General features: G+C 46.2%; 2 protein-coding genes and 1 pseudogene across 4 annotated transcripts in view; all 3 read left to right on the top strand.

Annotated features, from left to right (window-relative positions):
• LOC149359539 (nucleoredoxin-like protein 2) overlaps positions 1–25,000 on the top strand; it is a 209,839-nt gene that overhangs the window by 134,250 nt on the left and 50,589 nt on the right. The gene's annotated exons all lie outside the window — the stretch shown is intronic.
• LOC149359543 (uncharacterized) lies at positions 574–2,239 on the top strand. The gene is made up of 2 exons (XM_089569074.1): positions 574–780; positions 1,840–2,239. Exons 1-2 carry the CDS (start codon positions 578–580, stop codon positions 2,237–2,239), a joined length of 603 nt encoding a protein of 200 aa, XP_089425200.1. The 5' UTR covers positions 574–577.
• LOC149359542 (phospholipid-transporting ATPase ABCA1-like) lies at positions 5,501–12,803 on the top strand (annotated as a pseudogene).

Raw genomic sequence — 25,000 nt, 5'->3', positions numbered from 1 at the left:
AATGAAGAAGGTTAATGGGACTTGATAAGTGTAGGTACTTGCTGAGTACGGTCTCTGATGCGTTAAGGCGCGAATATAGTCCGACGTAACGCGCGCGCGCGCGCGCGCTCGCACACGCTGCGTTACGTTGCCGAAAACAACTCCTCCTATAGTCCGACGCACTGCAGCGCCGACGTAACCGGCGGCTGCCAGCGCGCCCCGACGAGCCCGGCGCAGATTTGGCTTCTGCTCCATTCGCGCGCCGGCGCCGCCGACCGCGTCGACCCACAATGCATCGCGCAGACAAAGATGGCGGATGTCTTTGCGGGCAGCATGAGTGTCGCCAGCGGCTCAAACGTCGAACTTGCGTCGGATAGCGTGGTGGAGAGGTTCATTGAAGCGATAAAACAGCACCCCTGTGTGTATGATACCAAGCGACTCGATTTCAGGGACCTACCGCGCAAAGAAAACGCGTGGGAAGAGATACGGCAATGCAGTGGTCTCTCCACAGGTGAGGTGTTTAGCGACTGCTGCGTTCGGCTTCATTTGTACGTTTGTCGGCCGAAGCATCCCAATCCCACTTGCTGGTTGCGCCGTAATGTTTGACCTATTTTTTTGTCCCTTGTTCCTGTTTGTAGTTGCAGAGTGCCACAAGTTGTGGAAAAAGCTGCGAGATCGCTTTACCCGTGAACTCAAAGCAATCGAGCTCGCAACAAGGAGCGGCAGCGCCTACGTTGCGAGGCAGACGTGGGAGTTTGCCGATGCGATGAACTTTTACAAGAATTGTGGTCGTCCAAGAAAGTGAGTTGTTTTCTCTCTGTTTTGGAATGCCTGTTTTCGCGGCTCGAGGTTCGTGGAGTTACGAGCATGAAATGTGCTGGTTGTACTGCATGAATTGTGTGCTACGTTCACGCACATGTTGTTCACTGAGCCTCCTTCGTTAATTTATGCTTTTTTACTGTGACTTTCACCGTCTTTGTGGGAGCATTTAGTACCTTTTTTTGCTTTTTGTTTTGTTGCATGTAACTGCCTATGAACTATTGCGCTGTATTACGTTTAACAGCATAGCTTCAGGGGAAGACCCTGGAGAAGCGTGTGGACAATTGCTGGTCTTTTCGGAACGTTTCGCAGCTTTTATGCGGCTCAGAAATGAGAGGACTCAATCCGTAATAAAATCAGATAAAATTTTGGCCAGCTTTGAAAAGCTAGAGTAATACCAAAGATGCTATGAAATGAACTTGCCGGACGGTCAGACATCTGTTGCGAAAATTGTGAATCCTCGAGCTTCGGATTCTGCTTCGGTGTTGTGTGTTTTTGCATGTTTGGTTTCATGGGTTTGGCTCAGCTGCATTCTTGGAACTCGCGTAAACTTTGTTTTGGGCTAACGTGGCATGCGCATTGGTTTTTCGTTGCTTGGTTGTTCGGCCTGTGTCTTTGCTGTTTGTGCTGAGGGTGGGTCGAGGGTTGCATAGGGTCTGTGGGCAGCCTCCTGCCTAGGACATGGGTCGGGGAGGTGGCTCCTGCTTCTGGAAGGTAGAGGCGTTGCTCATCGTAGTTTGAGGACAACACTTTGTGACACTAATACTAACGGGGACAATTGGAGCAGTTGGTTTAGTATTTTGCTTACTGGAACAGCCCTACTCACCGGCACGAATACGAAGGCAAGACAAACACATGGGTCCTGAATTTCAACTGAATTTCAAACATCAGTTGAAGTCAAAGCTCATATGTTTGTCTTACTTTCGTCTTCCCTGTGTGTAATGCTGTTCCACTCGACAAGACACTGGCGCTCTTTTTGCAGTAAAATAAAAAAGTGAAACGACAAGACTGAACTAACTGGAGTGAAAACTGTTTTTTCAGGACTACCTGCAACGTGGGCTCAGGTGCCCTGCCAAGAGGTGATAACAGCGCCTCAACAGCAGAAGTAATCTTTAACGCAATTCAAGGTAATTCGTCAGCACCGTCGCCCATCGCCAATATTGATGAAGACCTGGAGCCCTTGGCATCAAGTCCTGGTCAACCTGCCATTCAGGAAGACATCACATTGAGCGAGCCACCCTCAAAACGGCCAAGGAAAGGAAGGGGTTGTGACACTTTCGAGCAGCAGCTCCTTTCACAGCTGGGCAAGCACAGCACAGAAAATGAGGCTTTTGGGCAGTCCATTGCTATGAGCCTTGACAGGATGCCAGCGAGAATTTCCTCTCGCTTGAAAGTGAAAATAATGGAACTCATAGCAGATGTTGACCAGTGTGGTGCTTAATTTTAACATATACCATTTGAAGCGTAGGTAACAGCAAAGATATCTGCGCTTTGTTTCTTTAGATAACCTTAAGTGCATTTGAGTTCATTTTTTTGCATTTCCTCTCATGCAGCGCAGTTTTTTGATATCATTGTGTTCATGTTCCTATTGTTTTAGTCAGCTGCATAGCTGTGATATATTTGTTATTAGACTGTTGAACTGTTTCATTGTACTTATTGGAAGTTTCAATGTGGTTAGTAGTCTCCTGCCTCTTTCACCACTTTATTTTTTGCAATGCAAGCTGTCTGTGATGTGATGGTAACTTGAAAGCATTTTTTTCAGTGCAAAATTAGGTAGGATGTAGGAAAGGGACACACGCAGCAGAAATGCCGTGTCCTGTGTTTGTCCTGGGTGTGTCTCTTTCCTACACCCTCTCTAATTTTTCACTGAAAAAATGTTTTCGAATCACTGAGACCAAATAGCATGTCTTTATACTCTTGCAAGTGATCTCATGCTTCGAGACTTATACTGATTGGAAACAAGAAGAAAAAGAGGGCCACTGCTGAACTTCCACCATATATTTATTCACATGGCATGTTGATTTATATATCAAACATCTTCCGCAACATAATCAATCCTACATGCCTTGATGTGTTCAAATGAAACGTTAAACACGAAAACAGTTCAATAATAAGGTGTATAAAACAAGCACACAACTTTATTTGGTATGCGTGTACAAAAAGCAGCAACACAAATGTTACAAGAACCGTTGCAACACACGTGTGGCATGTCATTAGTGCAATCCATGTACAACTACTGAACTGAATGATCACGAGATTGCTAAATAAAGTTTCACATTTTGAGCTGGCGTGTGACTTTTGCTTGTTTTACATGGAAAAGAACGCAGTTTACAGACAGAGAGGCAACAACTTCGTGCTGTGCATTAGCATCGCCTGACTACCGTCAGTTGCCATGGCAAGGAACCCCTTGGGGACATGAAGTACTCTGCAATGGAGTCTCGAATTCTCATGGCATCTGAAGCTGAGCGGCTGCCATTGCGAGTACCCTGATGGTTTATGTGTGCTATGGTCTGCCTCCAGCCGCCTTCTTGGACTCTGTCACCACTGACCCTGTCACCATAATCATTAGGGCAATAGGCATTGTCCGACAGCAGAAAATTGTGCAGGCACACCGCCGCACTAACCATGTCCGTTAACAACTCCACATCACCACTAACGGTTCCTAGGAAGCAGCGCCAACGTGAAACCAAAATTCCAAATGCGTTCTCAACGCAACGACGTGCCCTTGACAGCCTATAGTTGAACACCCGTTTTGTGTCATTAAGTTGCCTGCCGGGGTAAGGGCGCATTAAGTAAGGCTGCAGGGGAAATGCTGCATCTCCCACGATGCACAGTGGCCACCCGTTATGCCCCGAAGGCAAGTTAAGTGTGTTCTCCTCAAAGCTCTTTCTGATGGGGCTTTCTCGAAAGAAAGAGCCATCAGAGAGTCGGCCCTTGGCACCAATATCAACCAGTGTGAAGCGGTAATTTGCGTCTGCGACCGCCAGCATCAGTAACGAGTAAAAACCCTTGTAGTTATAATACTCCGAACCACTCTCATCAGGGCACGTAATAGCGAAGTGTTTGCCATCTATGCACCCTACACAATTGGGAAAGTTCCATTTGGTGTCGAACCCCTCTCTGATGAGCTGCCATTCTTCTGAGGTCGGCTGTCGCAGCACAATTGGGGAAAGGCAGTCCCAAATGGCAGGCAGAGTCTCTTTCAGAATGCCGGAGACCGTGCTTACATGCATGCGATAGCTCATAGCAATGTCGATCATAGAGCCGCCGGTTGCCAGAAACCTGGGACGGGTACAAACATAAAAATTGAATTATAATGCAACAGTGCTGTTCGTTCCCAGAAACAGAATTGGGACTCGGGTAGCACGCACGTAAAGTGTCACTCAGTTGAAAAGGAGTTTTAATATACGATTAAGCTGGAGGGGGTGACGACGCAGCTGTCTTCAGCTATGTTCAAGCGTTCAGTCATTTGTGACGTGCTGTTTTTTCACGGAAAAGAATGAAATGCGCGGTATGCAGGTGGAAAGAAAATGTGCGTTTGGAAAGACCAGCGCGAGAAGTGGTCAGACGACACAGCATTGTTTTCCCTGCTATTTCACTGCATAAAAACAAGAGAGATCAAAAGAATAAAAATTTTCTAAACCTTATCAGGAGGTTATGTGCTTACTTTCATCTCGAGATCTAGGAAATACTATTCACAGCGATAAACACACGATAACCTCGTAGGTAGAGCATGATGACAGATAAAAACAAGTGGATCTCGGTAAATAGACTATTGAACACAACTAAAAGCCAAAATATTTACCGCAACGTGACTGCCAGCCTTTCTCCTGGGCTGATCGGGTTCTTGTGGTTAGGCGGATGGAGGATGCGGTCATGGACAAGGCTCAGGAGTTTATCAAACGAGGCCTTGGTCATCCTGCGCGGGAGGTCGTTGTACATAACGGCTTTCAAGCATGCACTAAGCATGTTCAAAGCAACACCAAATCCCATTTCGACAGGTTACATACAGTACAGCCATATTTTTAAAATGGGCCAAACAGCATTACATAGTGTGAAAGCATTCGGCCCTAAAGCATAAAACAGGGCTCCATTTTCCTTCGTGCATTTTTATAGAAATAAAAAGCTGCTCACATACTTCACAGCGAGCTAAAATCTACTCAAGAATAAAACGCACCCTTTGTGCGGTATGGTTACCTGAAGTACTTGAGATGGTACTCTGGGTCCTTCTGCCGCAGTTCTTGAACAAGCTGGTGGTACTCGTCTGTGCTTTTCCGCTCAGAGAAAATCTCTCGCACATACATCGAGCGCCTGCGCTTTCGCCGCAGGCGGCGTACTAATAACGCGAGAGCAAGTTTCTGTCGTGCAGATAACATCCTAGCCATGGTTAGTAGTAGCCGCGATGCCGTGGATGGAGCGAAACGGATGAGCCGCCGAAGAAAAATGCGCGAACGGAATGCAGACGGCCCGCGGGTCGGAAATTGGCGCGCGGGTCTGCGATCGTTCTGCGCATGCTCCGAAGAGTGCCGCCGACGGCGCGCAGCGCCGAAGTATAGAGGGGTTCGCATTTTGTCTGGCGTAGCGAAACCAGCGTAGCGTGGCTGACCGCGAGCGACGCTTGCCCGCGCGCCGACCACGTCGGACTATAAACGCGCCTTTAAAGTTGATTCTGAAGATGGCGCTATAGAGATCAACCTTAGCTATGAACCAATTAGCCCATACCAAAGTACTTCCTGACGCGTTCCACTTGTTTCGACAACAGTGAAGTCTCAGCCCATCATACACCTGCGTAACAGAGACGCCCCTGCAGACGTTTTTGGTCGTTATCAACGGGAGTGTGGTGACCATGGCGTGCTTTGACGCAGGGCGAGGAGACCGCGGGCGTACTGCTGAGCTTCTTCCGCGAGTTCGAGCTGGGCGGCCCTCGGAGCCAGAATGCCGGCTACGTGGTGCACGTGGTGTTGGTGCGCGTGCTGTGCGCAGTGTTCGTGCCCACCGCGCTGTGCTACCACGCGGCCCACTTTGTGGTCGTGGTGCTGAGCGAGCGCGTGTCGGGCACCAAGCACCAGCAGCTCATGACGGGCATCGGCGGCACCCTCTTCTGGCTGGGCCACCTCCTCTTCGACGGCTGCCGCGGAGTGCTGCACGCGTTCGCCTTCACCGCTGCCACAGCTTCCTTCCGCCCCTTCCTCAGCTGGATCTTCATCCGTGAGCCGCAACTTAGTTTTCACAGCGAGAGCTGTTATTTGCACGTTAGGCGAAATCGCGTTGTCGTCGTCGTCGTCCGCGCCCTCCTCATCTTTCTCCTCTCCTTCCTGCTCTCTCTCTCTTACGCCCTTTTCGCTCACTGGGCTTCTAGTGCAGGACACCCGCCTTATATGGATGTATACGCGAACATGCATGGCTGCGGTTGATGTACACGTGCCCTGCATCTAGCATCACACATCTTGACTATTAGTGTACACTATTACTCCAAATCTAAACATGTCATTCAGTTAACTTTAACCCTTTCCACTAACTCGAGTGCAGCGGCATAAACACTAAAGGTACTAGGAGACCCCAACCCGGAGTTAAGAAACGACCGTACTGGCACCAACATTCCGCGCTAACCAATCTATTCCACATTACTACATGACTAAACGTCCGGCAATTTTTTTTGCTTGTACTTTTATTAGCTTCTATGCACTGTCGTGAAGAGCCTTTACAAGCTTCGTTTTCGCTCTTTCTTCGTTTTAGATGCCATATTTGTCGTCTTCGTGTTGTATACTTTCGTGGCCATCAGTTTGGCCTACTTGTTCTCATTTTGGTTCGACAACGCATCCAACGCCTTCTACACGATAGCCACCATGTACCTCGTCGGAGGTGAGTTATTCTTGTCCAAGTACCATCTAGAAACGCCACTGAGACATCCACGTCCACAAAAAAGCGTCGCATTTTCCAAAAGTTCATAACAAAAACACTGTAGTCGGTGGTTTATGTGAGACTGTGCATGCCAGAATAGTGTCCAAGCCATTTGGTTTAACGGCATGTTATGTAACGGTCCAATCGGATAGAAATCATTGAAGTTTCTTGGATTAGGGTCGAGTCCAGTCGAAAAGAACAGAATATTCTTTGTCGTCGCAACAATTTTTTGTAGTATTTTTGGCCATTAACTTTTTTTGGAGTGATGCCATTTTTTTCTATAGTAAGGTGCTTTCCGTTGTACAGAACTACAGAAACGTACTACAGGAAAATACTATAATGCTATATCAAAATATCCCGCTATGACAGAACAAAAATCATTTTGTCGTACTTTGGGCACGATTCTGTCATTGTTTTAAAATGAGAATGAACTGAATTTAAGAGTACGCAGTCGCACAAATCAGGTGGTGATGATGACATTTTTCAATGGCGAAAGGGCAGCTTTGGCCGAAGAGCGCACAGTAGAAGGTATTTTTCTATAACGTGAGGTGGAGACCAAATACCTGTTTCCAAGCATTTTACCTGTTTCCAAGCACAGAGTCTGCAGTCATTTTGCTGCGCTGGTCCGCGCTTCAGCGCATTACACACTATCACGTAGTGGACCGAGTCTATCCTTTTTTAGTTTTTTATGACTAGGCTTCAAGGTAATACCAGACGCGCCCTTTTGAGGTTTTTTTTTTCTTCCTCCACATCTTTACGAAATTGGCATAGGCGGTGGCGCCAGCTTTCTCCCTATAGGTAATGTCGAAAACTTCTATGACCACGTCGATTGCCCAGGAGTACTGGGTTCCCTGTTTTCCACTGCCACGGACCTGTACCTGTTCTCGCCGAGCGCGCAGGCCGGGATTCGGGGCCTCATAACGCTGCCTGTTCGCTGGGTGCCCACCTACCTCGTCACCAGAGGCATCGTGAGTGTGCATGTTCTGCAATGAGCGATGATTTCTCGCCGTTTTGCTTCTTGTTCGTCGCAATCCATGGCGAAATCAGTAGTGCGCATCTAAGCGAAGAAAAACGCGGGCGAAAAGTGTTATAACTGGCACAGAGAGGCAATAATCACAACGATTGCGCGTATCATGACTGTCATCATCATCATCAGCCTGACTACATCCATTGCAGGAGAAAGGCCTCTCCCATGTCTCTCCAATTAACCCTGTCCTTTACCAGTTGCGGCCACTCTATTCCCGCAGACTTCTGAATCTCATCCGCCCACCTAACTTTCTGTAGCCCCATGATACGCTTGCCCTCTCTTGGAATCTACTCCATTACTCTTAAGGACCAGTGGTTACTTTGCATTTACATTACATGACCTGCCCAAGCCCATTCCTTCACGCGGCCCAAGCCGCGTTTGTTCCCTCACCCACTCACGTATATCTGCTGCCCGAAGAGGATACTGCATGGCAAGGTAGGCTTGGGTCCTCAGAAACATATGGACGAGCTGGCTTTGGCTGTGGGGTGTCATATATGCCGGAAAGGCTTTGGCCCCGAAGGGCATGTTTACGGGCAGACTTTTGCTCTGAAGGTCACGTGGACAGGGCAGCGTGGTCCCTGAATCACATGTGGCCAGGGCAGGCGTGATCCATGACGGACATGTGGACAGGGCTACGGGCCCTGAAGAACATGTGGTCAGGGCAACTTGGTTCCCAAATGACCTGTAGATAGTCACTCCCTTGGCGCACGCATGTGGTCGAGATGATGTGTGTCTATCTTTGCTTGGAGGCCAAGAATCTGACTTTCTCTTTCATTCAAATTTCTTGGTGCTGATTTAAAATCGATTGAATATTTATTCAGAAAACTGCCACGGTCCTATGCCAACGAGTTAACTACTTGCAGTATAATGAGCGCTTTACAAGTTTAGTGAGGTGCCGGTCTGGTTTTGCGCACGAAATAGCATTCATAAGTTAATTGGTTTCAAATTGGATAGCTTCAGGTTGACCAGACGAGTCATTGCGTCAGTTTTTAGCTGCTAACCTAAACATGTGAATATTTCGAAATTTGTTATCTGTCTAACAACTTTGTGATCGACTGCAAGAGGTGTGGTTCTCGATCTGTTGAGGAATCACTTGTATGGAGAGCTACTGATGCATAGCAATATTTGAAGCCTTGGCCATCAGTAACAAAAAGGGCATGTAAGTGCTCCAGTGTAGCAACAATAGGATCGTTAGAAAAGAAAAACAAACAAGATTTCACTGATTACTTGGTTGTTTTTGTATTTTTCTCTTTTCTTTCTTGCGTTGTTTGCACGTGCGAAGAGGAAGAACGGAAGAAACTTTTTCTATGTGATCTGAATGAGACCGGTCACGGATAAAGACGAGAAACAGCGAGCTACTATCAATTTCTCTATTACAGCACTTTGTCTGATGTCATTCTCCATGTAGTCTTTTTGGCCAGCATCGCAAGCGGTGACTCCTGCCTCCCCGGCATATTGTCAAGGGGTTGGGGGAATGCCATTTATTTATTTATTTATTTATTTATTTATTTATTTATTTATTTATTTATTTATGAATACTGCGATCTTGTACATAAGACATAGCAGGTGGGAAAAATGTGTTAAGATACAAAAATACAGACGCATACGAACAAACCAGAATTGCACATAGAAAATGAGCAAAATATACCGCGGCAAGGTCATCAACAACAATCATCTAAAGTGCTCTTCAAACAAATGCAATGATCTCTGCCTGACAACATCATCTGTGAGGTTATTCCGGAAAACAAGAATATTTAAAACAATTAACTCGAGAATTTAATAGCGATTTCTAGTTTGGTGCCCCGAGGAATAAGCAAGGATATTAGAGGCGTCAGCTTTGAAATTATTATTAATTAACTGAAAGAAAAATTTTAAGCGACATATGTGATTTATGCAAACAAGGGAAGGGGAATGAGGGGCTCGTTATAAATATGACAGAAGCCAACAGCCACAGAAACCAAGGGGCACACGGGATTTTTTTAAAATTTATTTATTTAATTTGTGGTGTTGATAAATTTAGAATATTACTGAATATGTTATCGCTTAATGCTAATTGATTAGAAAAGCAGAAGAAAAAACAACCACATGCCGCCGGTGGGATCCGAACCCACGATCTCCGGAGATCGTGGGTTCGGATCCCACCGGCGGCATGTGGTTGTTTTTTCTTCTGCTTTTCTAATCAATTAGCATTAAGAGGTCGTGGGTTCGGATCCCACCGGCGGCATGTGGTTGTGTTTTCTTCTGCTTTTCTAATCAATTAGCATTAAGCGATAACATATTCAGTAATATTCTAAATTTATCAACACCACAAATTAAATAAATTAATTAAAAAAATCCCCTGTGCCCCTTGGTTTCTGTGGCTGTTGGCTTCTGTCATATGTGATTTCTGTTAGGAATAGAGGGTAAGGCGTTTTTTTTTGAAGAAATCACTGACTGATGCTCGCCCGTAAGTGTTATATATAAACCTTACTGCTTTTTGGATAATAAAAAGTTATTTCCTCCCTCCGCTTGGACTTTACAAAACTAGGCGATGGATCCGCTCGAATCATGCAGCATTGACTACAGCCGCTTTAGCAGCCCTGCAGACTGCTCTCATACCACCGTCGTTCTGTCAAAGTCATAGCATAGCATTAAAGTCATAGCATTAGAAGCCTTATCGGAAAGATATGCCGTTTCAAGATAAATTCGCTGATTGGCTGGAGGGAAGTTACAACACCAGACCGGAACATTCCCATTGGCTCTTTAGCTCGAGGAAGTGGCGTCACCAAGCCGGTGAATTCCCATTGGCTATAATGAAGGGACGTCACTAGACGGGAGCATTCCCATTGAATAGAAACAAGTAACGTAGCCAGTGCGGAGGTGACGTCACTTCCGGTGAAGGCATCTACAGCTGCTAATTAGGTCTTCATGTGACTTTTTTAATGTATGTGTGCGGATAGATAGTTGTAGCTAGTCAGCGATGCTCGTCATATGAAACCAGTTTATTGTGCTCTTCTGCTTCTTTCCTGCGGCACGTACAGTCTTTGTCAAAAGTTTAGAGCCCAGGGGGTTTGCTTCTAAGCCTTGTAGTGGGAATCCTGAAGCATTCGAGGCAGCCCTACCCATTGGAGGAGGCAGGACCAGAAATCTTCTTACCTTCAGCAGATTTGGAGCGCTGGAGGTGCATTACGAACCACACAGTGTGGCTCAGAAGCAAACCCCCTGGGCTCCAAACTTTTGACAAAGGCTGTACCTTTCATTGCTTTGCAGACCAAGCTCATCCTTTCAGGAAGGAGAACCTCATCTGCTTAGAAGACGGCCTCTCGCTGAAGCAGTACTGCCGAGAAGACTTCGTGCGCTTCACGCAGAGGCTGGAGGAATGCTGCCCGCCGCTCAAGAACGCTCGTGCGTATTTTGCTGGCGTGCGTCATTCGTGGACGCTGTCTAATGTTACATTTTCCCTGGTGTCAGAGCTTTAGTTGTGGCCAAACACCAACAAATATACCGAAACAGCGCTTGGTCCATAACCATCCTAAGTTATACTTATTGGCGTGAGTTCAACGAGGCAGGTTGCCATAATTTATATAGCCGCAATGTTGCTGTTCCTCTTGCATTCGGTTCTTTCCTATTCGTTTCAGACCAGTTAGTCGAGTTCAGCTGTACTCAGTTCAGTCAAATCATTTGATTCCGATCTTGTAGGTCAACTGATTTGTTCAGTTGGAGATGAAGAGTCAGGTGTCAAAAGTCCTCACAATATGGCTAATGTAGCTTCCTGTAGATTCTGTACAGCTGAACGCAACCCTACCCACTGAGCCGGATTGTTCTATAACCTCGCGGTGCGAATAAATTATTAACACTGATCCCTGCAGATTCCGTCGACCAGCTACAGCCCTTCGGCGTGGGCCTGAATACGGGCTTTTACGAAATGTTTTCCCTGATGCTCGAGGGCGGATTCTGCTTTGTCTTGGTCAGCTTCCTCGATTCCGAGCTGTTGCAGCGCCTCTGGTCGCGTTTTGGGACCAGCGAACCCACCGCCCCAAGCAAACCGTTCCCGGACTCTTCGGATGACGAAGGCGTCATGAAAGAGAGGCAGCAGGTAGAGAACATCTACAACAAGCGCGACTTCGAACAACACGGGCTGCTCGTGAGACGTTTGAGCAAGACGCACGGCTTCTTTCGACCCCGCCTCGCGATCGACAACATCAGCTTCTCAGTGCCAAACCGCGAGTGTCTCGGCTTCGTTGGCGTCCTGGGAACCGGCAAGTCCACCCTGCTCGGCGTTCTCGGCGGCGAGCTGTTCCCGACGTCCGGGGACGCCTACATGGGTCCCATGTCCCTCACCCTCCACTACCGACAGTGGCTACGCAACGTCGGCTATGTTCCGTTTGCCGGGGGTCTCCTGGAGGCGCTAACGGGCCGAGAGATGATCTGCCTGCTTGCCGTGCTTCGCGGAGTCCAGGACGTGCCACGGATCACGAGGTCTCTTCTGCGCATCGTTGACCTCGCCGAACCGGATGCGGCCATCGGGTCGTACGCCGTGGGCGCCAGGATTCAGCTGTCCCTGGCCCTGGCGCTGATGGCCTTCCCCAGGCTATACCTGCTGGACCTTCCGGACTTGGACACGCAGACGCACTCGGTGGTACGACGGGTGCTGGAATCCCTTCGGCAGTTCAGCACCGTGGTATTGGCGTGCGAGCATCTTCACCACTACGAGAGCGCCTGCGACCGGATCGCCATCATTGCGGCCGGTCGCATCGAATGCATTGGCTCGGTGAAGGAACTCAGTGACAGGTACTGCCGCGGCACCACGATCACCGTGTACACGTTCCCCGACCGCAAGTCTGACCTGCAGCACCAGCGTCTTATCGTACTGGACATGGTGGACCACTTCCCGACGTGCACGCTGGTGCGATGCTACGAGGGCCTGCTGGAATTTCGAATTTTTGAGCCACTGGCCAGCCTGTGCGAGACGTTCGACCGCCTACTATTCCTCAAGCGGAAGCACAAGTTTCACTTTTTTTACCTCAGTGACACCACACTGGACCAGATATTTGCCAGCCTCGGCCGCAAGCATGTTGGTCTTAAAGGCAGCGACTGAGACGACTGCTTAGCATGGCGGCCGGAATAATGGTTATCATCCCTATACATAATCGCAATGGGGGTGTTTACGAAACAGTGAAGATAGGACGATGTTTGGAAGTTTATATTTATTCATTTTCCAGATGAGCATTGGAGTTCTTTAATTAACGGCGTGCGCAATCTCCCTGTGGGTGGTCGCGCTATGTATGTATGTACGTATATATGTCTATTAACGTGGCGTCCTTTACTGAATCCCTTAAGCGTCGAAGTTGAGGAGTGCAAAGAAGAACTCTTAATTTTTTATTGAACAGCTGATCGGCTTTCGCAAAGACTACACCTATTCGCACAGTAAATTTGTTCGCTTAGACGACGCTGACAAACTGGCGTTTTGTCCTTGATCGGGTTTACAATTAGTGATGCGCCGTTTGTCAAGTCAAGTTGTTTGTTGTCAAGTTCTGTTAACACGTCTCTTGCCAGATGCCCTGCAGGTTTGAGCAAATGTGTGTAAACGGGGCGAGGGTTGCATTATCTCATGGCAGAACACAAAAGACAAAGTGAGACATGAGGCACGGTGATGCCCATACTCCTACAACCGAACGCAGCACACACCCTCAGTCGCCACAAGCGCGATGCAATGCGCGAGCGTGGCAGTGTGAAGAGCATTTCGTGGACCCAATGCGGCCCAGTGCGTTCACAGCGCGGTCCAGTGCAGTTTCAGTGCACTGACGTTCGATTTCAGCGGTAATAAATGTGTGCCAGTGCGGCCCGGTGTCAGCCATCGCAGTGCCAGCGAAATCAAGTGTTGTCCAGTGCCACCTCAGAATCGCCAACGTGACCCAGCGAACTCTCAATGCAGCCGGAGCTCTCCTTAGTGCATCCCAGTCAAAGCCAGCGAGCTGTTATGCCCCTTAAAAGTCATTGCGCAAAACATTCGGTGGAAGCACCTGCCATCGCAGGGTCATCGCTTAACCGCTGCACCACTGCGCCCGGAGTGGTATGAGGACTCCCAGGGATCTATGAATGTAGAGAATCGCCAATTTATCTCGTATGTGCTTAAGCCATGAACGCTGTCGCGGAGCTAAGTCTGATTTTACCGATCTTTGTCTGAAGCTCACTTGACGTCGAATACTAAGCCTCGAACCGAAACCGAAGCGAAACCGAAGTCGAAGTGCATCTAGTTTTCATTTCCCTAACCATGTTAAATCGTTCGCCAAATATTTCCCTGTCTTTCAGTTTAGGGCTTTCCCTTTCCTGTCTCTCTCTAGATCGAGAGAGACATAACCACGAAGCTCAGTATCCTAATACTTAACACGCCAGTAATTAAAGAACTGCTGTAATTGGCAGCTCTCTGCCCAGCCTATCGCGCGACGTTTCAATCTCAGAAACACGTCTTCGAAGCCAGACATGGGCACGTCTGCCAGCATGGGAACCACCCGCTGAGTAACTGCTGCATCGCCTCGTCAAAGTAGTAGTAAGGCAAAGTATGCGGTTAGCCGGGCGACTGATGCCTTCTGCCACTAACGAATGCTGGAGCCCGTGCTCAAATGCGATAATCTGACGTACAGGTGGCTTGTTTCAGGCCAGCTGGTTGGCTAGTGTCGAAGGTTATACAACAGCGAAGAATAGATGCCGTTGCTTTGAGCGCAACTATGGCAAGCTTTAGACACTTACTTAACGCACTGAAACCAGCGTTCTTGCTTCTCTTCTGACGTGGCGTTACTAGGGAATAAATTTTGTAACAGCGAATGTTTATTTTCATTTTGTTATGGTAGCTGTCCTCAGCGTTTGTGTCAGACACAAAGTAGTCATGCCTTGGTCACGCCAAGCTAGATGAAGCATGCGATGGCTGTAAAGGTACTGATATACTCATTTATGTAACATTAATATATCTGCATAAATAACCCTTAATTTCATTGTGTGCTCTAGATACTCCGGTGAGCTGTGAAGTGCGCTGTAGAAATCATGTACGCACTGTTTCAGGCCAGCGTACACGCGCAGTACGACCTATGGCGCGCACATATTTGTAAATAGTAAGCGATTTAAATGTTTGCTTCCCATTTCTGAAAATGTATAGTTGTCGCATGTACCTCGGCATTTTTTCCAGTCGAATTGCCCAAGGCAGCAGCTACGTCACCTCAGGGAGGAGCTTCGTGCCGAGCTCCGCGGTCTTGCATGCGTAATGAGAGTTTGGACTGAAATTTTAGACATGCATATATCAGAACCCAGACGCGTTACTAAAATTGTACAAAACAGAATAGTCCTTGAATGCCACTGCGTCGATGTTATCAATATAAACATGCACGCTAACTGCAATAAATGAAAATTTGATTAATGAATTTCATTTGATCAATTTCTTCAATGTTTGCGTCTGCCTGAGCACACAAGGCATCTAAAATAATGACTTTTGTGTACTGCTTTTGGTGTTTTTTTAAAGATCAATAAGACCTAATTTTGAACAGCGTGTACATTGCGTTCTCCTTTTCGATATAGAAAATGGTTATAAATGCGCAGTATGTATTCCCGCAAGATGTCCAAAACATATTCCCTCAAAAGTGTGAAATTTAGTGATTAATTCTCATTTTTTAAATGCGAAAGCATATCTTGCCTTGTGGATGGCATAACTACGAGGTGTGTACTCGATAAAACGACGATGTTAAGTAAAGTAATCAAAAAATTAAAGAGTAATTAATGAAACAGAACAGGTAATAATTAATGCAATGAAATTATAACAGGTAATTAATCTCAAAAATTTTTAACGAGCGCACGAGAATGAAACAAGCGCGAAAGAAGACACACACCACAAGTGCCCGGCTACGGCGCTTTGTGGTGTGTGTCTTCTTTCTGTCCTTGTTTCATTCTCGTGCGCTCGTTAAAATTTTTGAGATGTGCAACCAACTAGCCCGCCAGTTCGTCCTGAGGTAATTAATGATTGATAAAAATAGTGACAGTAAAAATAGTTGGTGATAGTAACAGTTACGAAAAACACTTGCTGTGGACTTGCCCGGCTACAGCTTCCGTGAGACGACGCTTCCTAAGAAAGGTTGGCCTGCGATGGGACGTTGCAGACGACTATCGCATGCGGACTCAAGATAATCGCTTTATCGCGAACTTTTGCCGCTTTTTATGCGAGGCTTGTTTACGCTCCTTTTTATAACTTTCTCTCCCTTTTTCATTATGCTTAATGGCAAACAGCTCGAATAAAAAAAACAGTTAATGGTAGTAATAATAGTGATAGTGACTTCATCAACCAGTCACGTGATGGGACCCAACTAGCCACGAGATAGGAACGTGTCTAAAGCAGTTGTCTACGAGTTGATGACATCACAAAACTAAAAAAAGGCACAAAAAATGCCTACACAATAAGTTCCGTCCTTCCTTGTTAGTTCGTTTTTGGATGCCGACATGTGCGGTACTCGAAATACGTTCGCATTTCCCCTTAAAATTTTTTACCTGTTCATCGTGCACAATCCTGCCTCGTTACTCTGCAACCATTATATCAGCAGCAAATGATAATAAAACGCCTATGTTATAATAAGGCGAAAGCCTTTAATGCCTCATGCTGTCGTTAGCAATCCGTGTCGGCAGCCGTGTCGCCAGCCGTGTCGACAGATGTGTCCCCGTTTTGACGGGTGTCCACCGAGATATGTGAGACAGTTACTGCGTAATTTCCTTTCCTCAAATACAATTTTCAGTTTCTTCATCACGGCCCCTCTTTCTTCTTTCACTGCCACTTCCTCCCTTCCTGTACGGTGCGGTTAAGGCGTCCACCGAGATGACTGAGAATTACAGCGCCATTTCCTTTCCTCAAAAAGCGTTGCGTTCAGAGGGTAAGGCATCGCGCCGAACGGATGGTGGCGTTCTGTGGACTCCCTGGCATCGTGTTCCTGGCAGCGCTACAACACGCTGTCGCGTTCCACTCCTAAAGGCGAAGCTTAAGCGCTATTAATTAGCAGTAAATTAGTGCTGAGTGATTGATCAGTAATTAGTCATTTAGTAATTTGTCATTACTTCGTCATCAATTATGTGTGATGTCATCCAGTGGTGACGTCACCAGTGTCACATAGGCAAAGTGATGCGGAAAACGCTTTCGCCTCTACGCACTTTAGACAGTCAAAGTGCCCCCTGAATTTAAAAAAAATGACGACATTTGCAGAGATCAGCGGCGCTGTACATCTGCGGTACACATGCTGCGAGGGCAACAGCTCCTCCTTGTTTTATTGTCATTCTTGCAGACAGACGCAGCAATCGTCTTGTGAACCTTCCTGCGCGGCACTCGCATATTCTCAGAGCTGCGCACAGTGCGATCCGCAAAAAAATTGGCAGCGGCTTAGCTCGGCTATGCCAGGATATGCAGCGAAAGCGATCGCAACGACGAGGCAAGTGGTGTGACGTCATGTCAGACAACGGCGGCGGCTCCGCGGCGATGGATGGATGGATGGATGGAAGAAACTTTATTGTCAATAAATTGGTGTTCTTGACCCTTACGGGTCACTGGGCGCCGTGGTCGATCCTTGGTCCAGGATGCCGCACTTAACTGCTGCCATCGTGGCTCGGCGCACTAGGAATCGTTGCGCTTCCTCGTCCTCGCTGGCCAGCAAGTGCTCCCACTGCATCACACTCGGGTTTATTCTTGGCTCTAAGTCTGCCTTAGGGCAGGTCCATGTGATATGTTCTAGTGTAGGTTTACCCTGACACCACGGACATTCGTCTGCATATTGTGTAGGGAAAATCTTGTGTAGTTTGTGAAGGTGTGGGTAGGTACCGGTTTGTAGTCTGCGCCAGTCTACCGCCTCCTCTTTGGTGAGCCTTTTGTGTGGGGCTGGGTAGCGTTTCCGCTGATCCCTGTAATGATCGAGTATATCTGAGTACGTGGGGGTAACTGGGTCAAAGGTGCCTGTGGTGCAAAGTGCTGAGTCTGCTCGGTTGACGTATCCTCGAGCTAACTCGTCTGCTGCCACGTTGCCCCTCATCCCCTCATGTCCCGGAACCCACACTATACTATGTTTAGTGTTTTTGTGTCTTCTCGTCGTGTGTAGAATATGATTGGCGATGCTGTCGATCCTGCCTCTTGTGTAGTTTCTACATGCTTGTTTGGAGTCCGTCACTATAGTGAGGTTGTGTCCTGTTGCGTTGCCGTGCGATATTGCGAGAGCAATGGCGGCTTCTTCAGCTGCTTCTATGTTTGGGTTGTTGATCGTTGCGCTGGTTATTTCTTGCCCTCCTTCGTCTGTTACAACGGCGATTGTTTTGCGTTGGTATCGGTACTTTGCTGCGTCCGTGTAGACTACGTTGGGATTGTCGCTGAGTTCCCTTGTGAGTGCTCGGACTCTGGCTTGTCGTCTTTCATGATGTAAATTCGGATCCATGTGTCGAGGTATTGGTCTTACCCGGATGTTGTTTCTGTCTTCATTATTAATCTGTTCCTTGTCTCTTGTGTACCTAGAGGTAGCCGTAATTTCTCCAGTAGGTGTCTTTCCGTTCTGGTTTGAGTGAGTCTGTCTAATTGCGCACTACGTTGCGCTTCTCGTAGTTCGTCGAAGGTGTTTGATACTCCCAGGGCCATTAGTTTTTCGGTTGGTGTGGTCATTGGAAGTTTGAGCGCCGTTATGTACGCTTTGCGTAGTATGCTGTCGATTTGTAGAGTCTCTTGCTTGTTTAGTTCGTGGTAGGGGAGGCTGTACGTAACTCCATCTGGGGGTACCAAAAACTCAATGCCAAAGGTAAAAGCATAGCAGAAAGCACAGAAAAATACTGCATGGAGCTAGCTAACGACCCCAAAACTACGACGAGGATAGGAAACAGCGCCTGCAAAGACACCACGCCTGACCTAGCCTTCTCAAAAAACAACGAGAATATCCAATGGGAAAATACAATGGAAACCTTAGGGAGCGACCACTTCATCCTTAACTTAGAAATAGCCGCAGGAGAAATGAAGACATGCCTAGGGACTGCCAAAATCACAGACTGGGAAGCCTTCAGAAACCACAGCGACGAAATAATAAAACCGATAACCAATATAGAAGAGTGGTGCACGGAGCTTATGAAGGTCAGACAAAAATACACGAAGATGATCGTTCGCACGGAACAACACCCAGACGTAGACAGCCACCTTCTTCACCTATGGGAAGCACGAAGAAGCCTTATCAGGAGATGGAGGCAGCAAAAACACAACAGGAAACTCAAGCTGAAGATCGCAGAACTGACTAAGAAGGCATCAGAGCACGCAGACAACATCGCCACGCAAAACTGGCAACAGTTCAAGGAAACACTTAGAGGAACACTAGGCACGGCCCGAACTTGGAATATACTAAGAGCTTTGATAGACCCCACAAAAACCAAAACGGAAAGCGGCAAGTCCATGAAAAAAGTACTCCACACCTTCCCTGGAACGGAAGACCAACTAACACAAGCACTGAGGGAAAAATGCTACGCACAATCATGCACTCAAAGCAAGACCAAGTATAGACCGGCGAAAACAACCCCGAGATGGATAGGCCAATCACCGAGGAGGAAGTAAGGGCAGCCATAGGGGAAGCAAAAAAGAATACGGAAGCTGGAAAGGACAAAATAAATAACGCTACCATTAGAAACATGGGAGACACAGCCATCGCCGAGCTTACGAAGTACCTAAACGCTATCTGGGAAAAAGGAATCGTGCCGGCGGAATGGAAACATGCAGAGGTAATTATGATACCCAAGCCGGGTAAAAGACTCCAAATTGAAAACCTAAGACCAATCTCCCTAACCTCCTGTCTAGGGAAGATATACGAGAGGGTGATTAATGAAAGGATCACAAACTACATGGAGGACAAGGGATATTACCCTGATGCCATGTTTGGCTTCAGAAGGGGACTGTCCACGCAAGACGTACTCCTACAATTAAAGGAGGATGTCCTCACTGAAATACCAAGAAGCGGCGAACACATAGTGCTAGCACTCGACATAAAGGGAGCCTTCGATAACGTGGGACATGCGGCCATCATGGAAGGTCTCATTAACATAAACTGTGGAAGCAGAGCCTTCCATTATGTCAAAGCCTTTCTCACGGAACGAACAGCTACGATAGGCATCGGAGATACAAGATCGGAGAGCTTCACGGTGCCAAACAAGGGTACCCCGCAAGGCTCAGTAATATCACCGCTACTATTCAACATAGCGATGATAGGACTCACGAAAGTACTGGACGAAATAGAAAACATCAGCTACGCAATGTATGCAGATGACATAACAATATGGACAACCACAGGCTCCCTAGCAGCTAAACAAGAGCGGCTACAAAAAGCGATCGACCATACTGAACAATACGCCAGGGCCAGAGGATTATCGTGCTCAGCAGAAAAATCAGAATACGTAAGAATCAAAAAGGTATACGAAAATACGACTCCGCGGCGAGGCGCGCGGTGTGACGTCATGCCAGATGGCGCGGCAAGCGCGAAGCGTCCGCCAGCTGCGGCGGTTGCTAGGCAACGGCTCAAGGTCGGTCTCTGTGCCTCCGCGGGGCGCGTGTTCGCCAAATGCAGCCGGTACAGCCAGTGATGACAGCGCCGCCCACCGGCAGGTAGCAGCCACCTTTAAGGCTGGTTATAAATCTTCATTCAGAACGACGGCATGACATCGCCGCTATGGCGCAGTGGATTAGAGGCACGTGTTGCGTATGGAAGGTCGGCCGTTCGACTCCGCTCTCTATACTGTAATTTTATTGTTTTCTTTTATTTCATTTTCCAATTTTTTTCCCCTTTTAGGTCGCAAATCGTGATGCTTAGTGGCATATAACGCCGTTTAAGATTTTCAAAACATTTTCTGCATACTTTTACACAGATTATTCACAGCGCTGGAATATCAATTTTGAATTTAAACTAAATATTACATAGTTAGTAACAATAGGTTGGTATAGACTTTTAAGCATTATTTAGGGAATAATTATCCCTTTTAGGTAAGCCGTTGTGACAATCTTCAGTCACCGTGATCAATTCACCGTGGTTTCAAGCCGTGTGGCTGTACAGGCTGCAGTTGGCGAATACGCCCCCGGGGCACCGCCACAGCGAAATCGCAAGTTCGTGGCTAATGAAGCTTTCGCTACAAAAATGCTGAAAAACGAACAAACTGCTCGTTATCGGCTAGTGCCTTAACTGCATAAGTGAAGTCCACTAAAGTCTATTTCCATGTTCAAAAGTGAAGGCTTTCTTTGGGACGACATACAGAGTTGCCGTTCAGGTGCGGGCGCACTCTTGGCGACGGCCAACCAGTCTGTGACGCTTGTCCGTCGACCCTTTCGCCAACGCAAGTCACGCGGTTCTCGTATGCGCCTGCCTGAGAGAAAAAAAAAAAACGATGAGCAGTCAAACATTTAACGCCTAGATAAGACGAGGACCTCTGTAAAACTGTAGTATGATAAGGAATGACCGGCATCTAGAGAAATCAAAGGCGCTGCTATGGCCTCAGCTCGGGCACGTGCCGACTAGGATGATAACGCCATATGAGCAGCGGCGCGAGATTTGGCGAGAATTTTGTCTGTGCCTAGCAGAGCAAAGCGGCGGCGGTGGTCCGACGTTATCCTCCCAATTCATGCTGGCCGTGCGAAACACAAAACACACAACACAAAACACACAACACAAAACACACAACACAAAACACACAACACAAAACACACAACACAAAACACACAACACAAAACACACAACACAACACACACAACACAAAACACACAACACAAAACACACAACACAAAACACAAAACACAAAACACAAAACACACAACACAAAACACAAAACACAAAACACAAAACACAAAACACACAACACACAACACAAAACACAAAACACAAAACACACAACACAAAACACAAAACACAAAACACACAACACAAAACACACAACACAAAACACAAAACACACAACACAAAACACAAAACACACAACACACAACACACAACACAAGACACAAAACACAAAACACACAACAAAAAACACACACAAAAAACACACACAAAAAACACACACAAAAACACACACAAAAAAAAACACACAAAAAACACAAAAAACACACACAAAAAACACACACAAAAAAAAACACACAAAAAACACAAGAAACACAAAAAACACACACAAAAAACACACAAAAAAAAACACACACAAAAAACACACAAAAAACACACACACACAAAACACACACAAAACACACACACAGAAAACACACACAAAAAACACACACAAAAAACACACACAAAAAACACACACAAACACACACAAACACACACAAAACACACACACAAACACACCCAAAAAACACACACAAACACACACAAAAAACACACACAAACACACCCAAAAAACACACAAACACACACAAAAAACACACACAAACACACACAAAAAACACACACAAACACACACAAAAAACACACACAAACACACACAAAAAAAAACACACAAACACACACAAAACACACACACAAACACACACAAAACACACACACAAACACACACAAAAAACACAAAAAACACACACAAAAAACACACACAAAAAACAAAACACATACACAAAAAACAAAAACATACACAAAAAACAAAAAACACACACAAAAAACACAAAACACAAAAAACACACACAAAAAACACACACAAAAAACACAAAACACAAAACACAAAAAACACACACAAAAAACACACACAAAAAACACAAAACACACACACAAAAAACACAAAACACACACACAAAAAACACAAAACACAAAACACACACACAAAAAACACAAAACACAAAACACAAAAAACACACACAAAAAACACACACAAAAAACACAAAACACAAAAACACACACAAAAAACACAAAACACAAAACACAAAAACACACACAAAAAACACAAAACACAAAACACAAAACACAAAAAACACACACAAAAAACACAAAACAAAAAACACACACAAAAAACACACACACACACAAAACACAAAACAAAAAACACACACAAAAAACACAAAACACAAAACACAAAACACAAAAAACACACACAAAAAACACAAAACACAAAACACACACAAAAAAAACACAAAACACAAAACACACACACAAAAAACACAAAACACAAAACACACACACAAAAAACACACACAAAAAACAAACACAAAAAACAAAAAACACACAAAAAACACAAAACACAAAACACAAAAAACACACACAAAAAACACACACAAAAAACACAAAACACAAAACACAAAAAACACACACAAAAAACACAAAACACACACAAAAAAACACAAAACACACACACAAAAAACACAAAACACAAAACACACACACAAAAAACACAAAACACAAAACACAAAACACAAAAACACACACAAAAAACACACACAAAAAACACAAAACACAAAACACAAAAAACACAAAACACACACACAAAAAACACAAAACACACACACACAACACAAAACACACACACACAACACAAAACACACACACACAACACAAAACACACACACAAAACACAAAACACACACACACAACACAAAACACACACACAAAACACAAAACACACACACAAAACACACACACAAAACACAAAACACACACACAAAACACAAAACACACACACAAAACACAAAACACACACACAAAACACAAAACACACACACAAAACACAAAACACACACACAAAACACAAAACACACACACAAAACACAAAACACACACACAAAACACAAAACACACACACAAAACACAAAACACACACACAAAACACAAAACACACACACAAAACACAAAACACACACACAAAACACAAAACACACACAAAAAACACAAAACACACACACAAAACACAAAACACACACACAAAACACAAAACACACACACAAAACACAAAACACACACACAAAACACAAAACACACACACACACACAAAACACAAAACACACACACACACACAAAACACACACACACACACAAAACACACACACAATACACAAAACACACACACACACACAAAACACACACACACACACACAAAACACACACACACACACAAAACACACACACACACACACAAAACACACACACACACACAAAACACACACACAAAACACACACACACACAAAACACACACACACACAAAACACACACACACACAAAACACAAAACACACACAAAACACAAAACACACACAAAACACAAAACACACACAAAACACAAAACACACACAAAACACAAAACACACACAAAACACAAAACACACACAAAACACAAAACACACACAAAACACAAAACACATGTTAGCAAGAAGAGGCCGGATTCTTTTCGAATTAAGAAATTGATTTATTTTAAGACAAGAATTTAAGACAAGAATACAAGAATGAGATAACTGATACGTAGGAGGTTCGGCGGATCTGCAGAGTTGGGAGGGCCTCGCCGACGCGTCTCTTATCGTCGGCGCCTCTCGGTCATCTCTCTTCCCAAGCTGCAGCGGTGGGGCTTTTATAGCGTGAGGAACGGTGGCCCCTCCGAACTGGCCAATCCAAAGGCGGCACTCCGAAAGGACCAACCAGCGACCGCGCGGCCAACCGCTTCAAATCTTGCCGCGCGCGCTGGCGTCCGGGGGAGGAGGAAACGGCGCCTCGCTGTCTGGCCTCCTGTGACAAGTCCAGACGTGTTGGTTGAAGATACTTCTCCTAGGACTCCGCTGCCGTAAGGAGCAGCATCGTGGCTTGTCAAGGGGGAGAAAGTTAGGATGCGGGGCGCCTCGTGGTCGCTGAGCAGGAGCGTTAAATGTCGTGTGCTGGCGTGTTGGGACCGCATGGCTCGTCAGAAATGTGAATGCTGACACGGCCTTTCCAAAATTTGCGCCTGTCCTCAGGCGCACGTTGTCGACAGCAATTCTTTGGCGTGCTGGGCGTTCTCCGCCGCGTACCTTGTGGCTTGCGTCCAGCTCGTTCGAATACGCCTTCGCTTCCATCTGGGGAGACGATGCGAATTGTGCGAAGTGCCGTGTTTGTCTCGTTCGTTTCGTTTCTTGGTCCAGGGAGTCGGGCTTGTACCGTGATGCTCACCGATACGACTGCGTCGTCGTTTCCACCTGGGGACCTGATACGACTTATGCGGACTGCCGTGTTTGTCTCGTTCGTAACGTTTCTTGGTCCAGGGAGTCGGGCTTGTTGGATCGTTCCGCATCCTGCCGCGCTTACGTCGCGGCGCTGGCTTTATGGATGAGCCAGCTCG

Source organism: Amblyomma mixtum, chromosome 2 (assembly GCF_055824585.1).
Source record: "Amblyomma mixtum isolate Tamu chromosome 2, ASM5582458v1, whole genome shotgun sequence".
NCBI classification, from domain to species: Eukaryota; Metazoa; Arthropoda; class Arachnida; order Ixodida; family Ixodidae; genus Amblyomma; species Amblyomma mixtum.
This window is presented reverse-complemented; position numbering and strand designations above follow the sequence as displayed.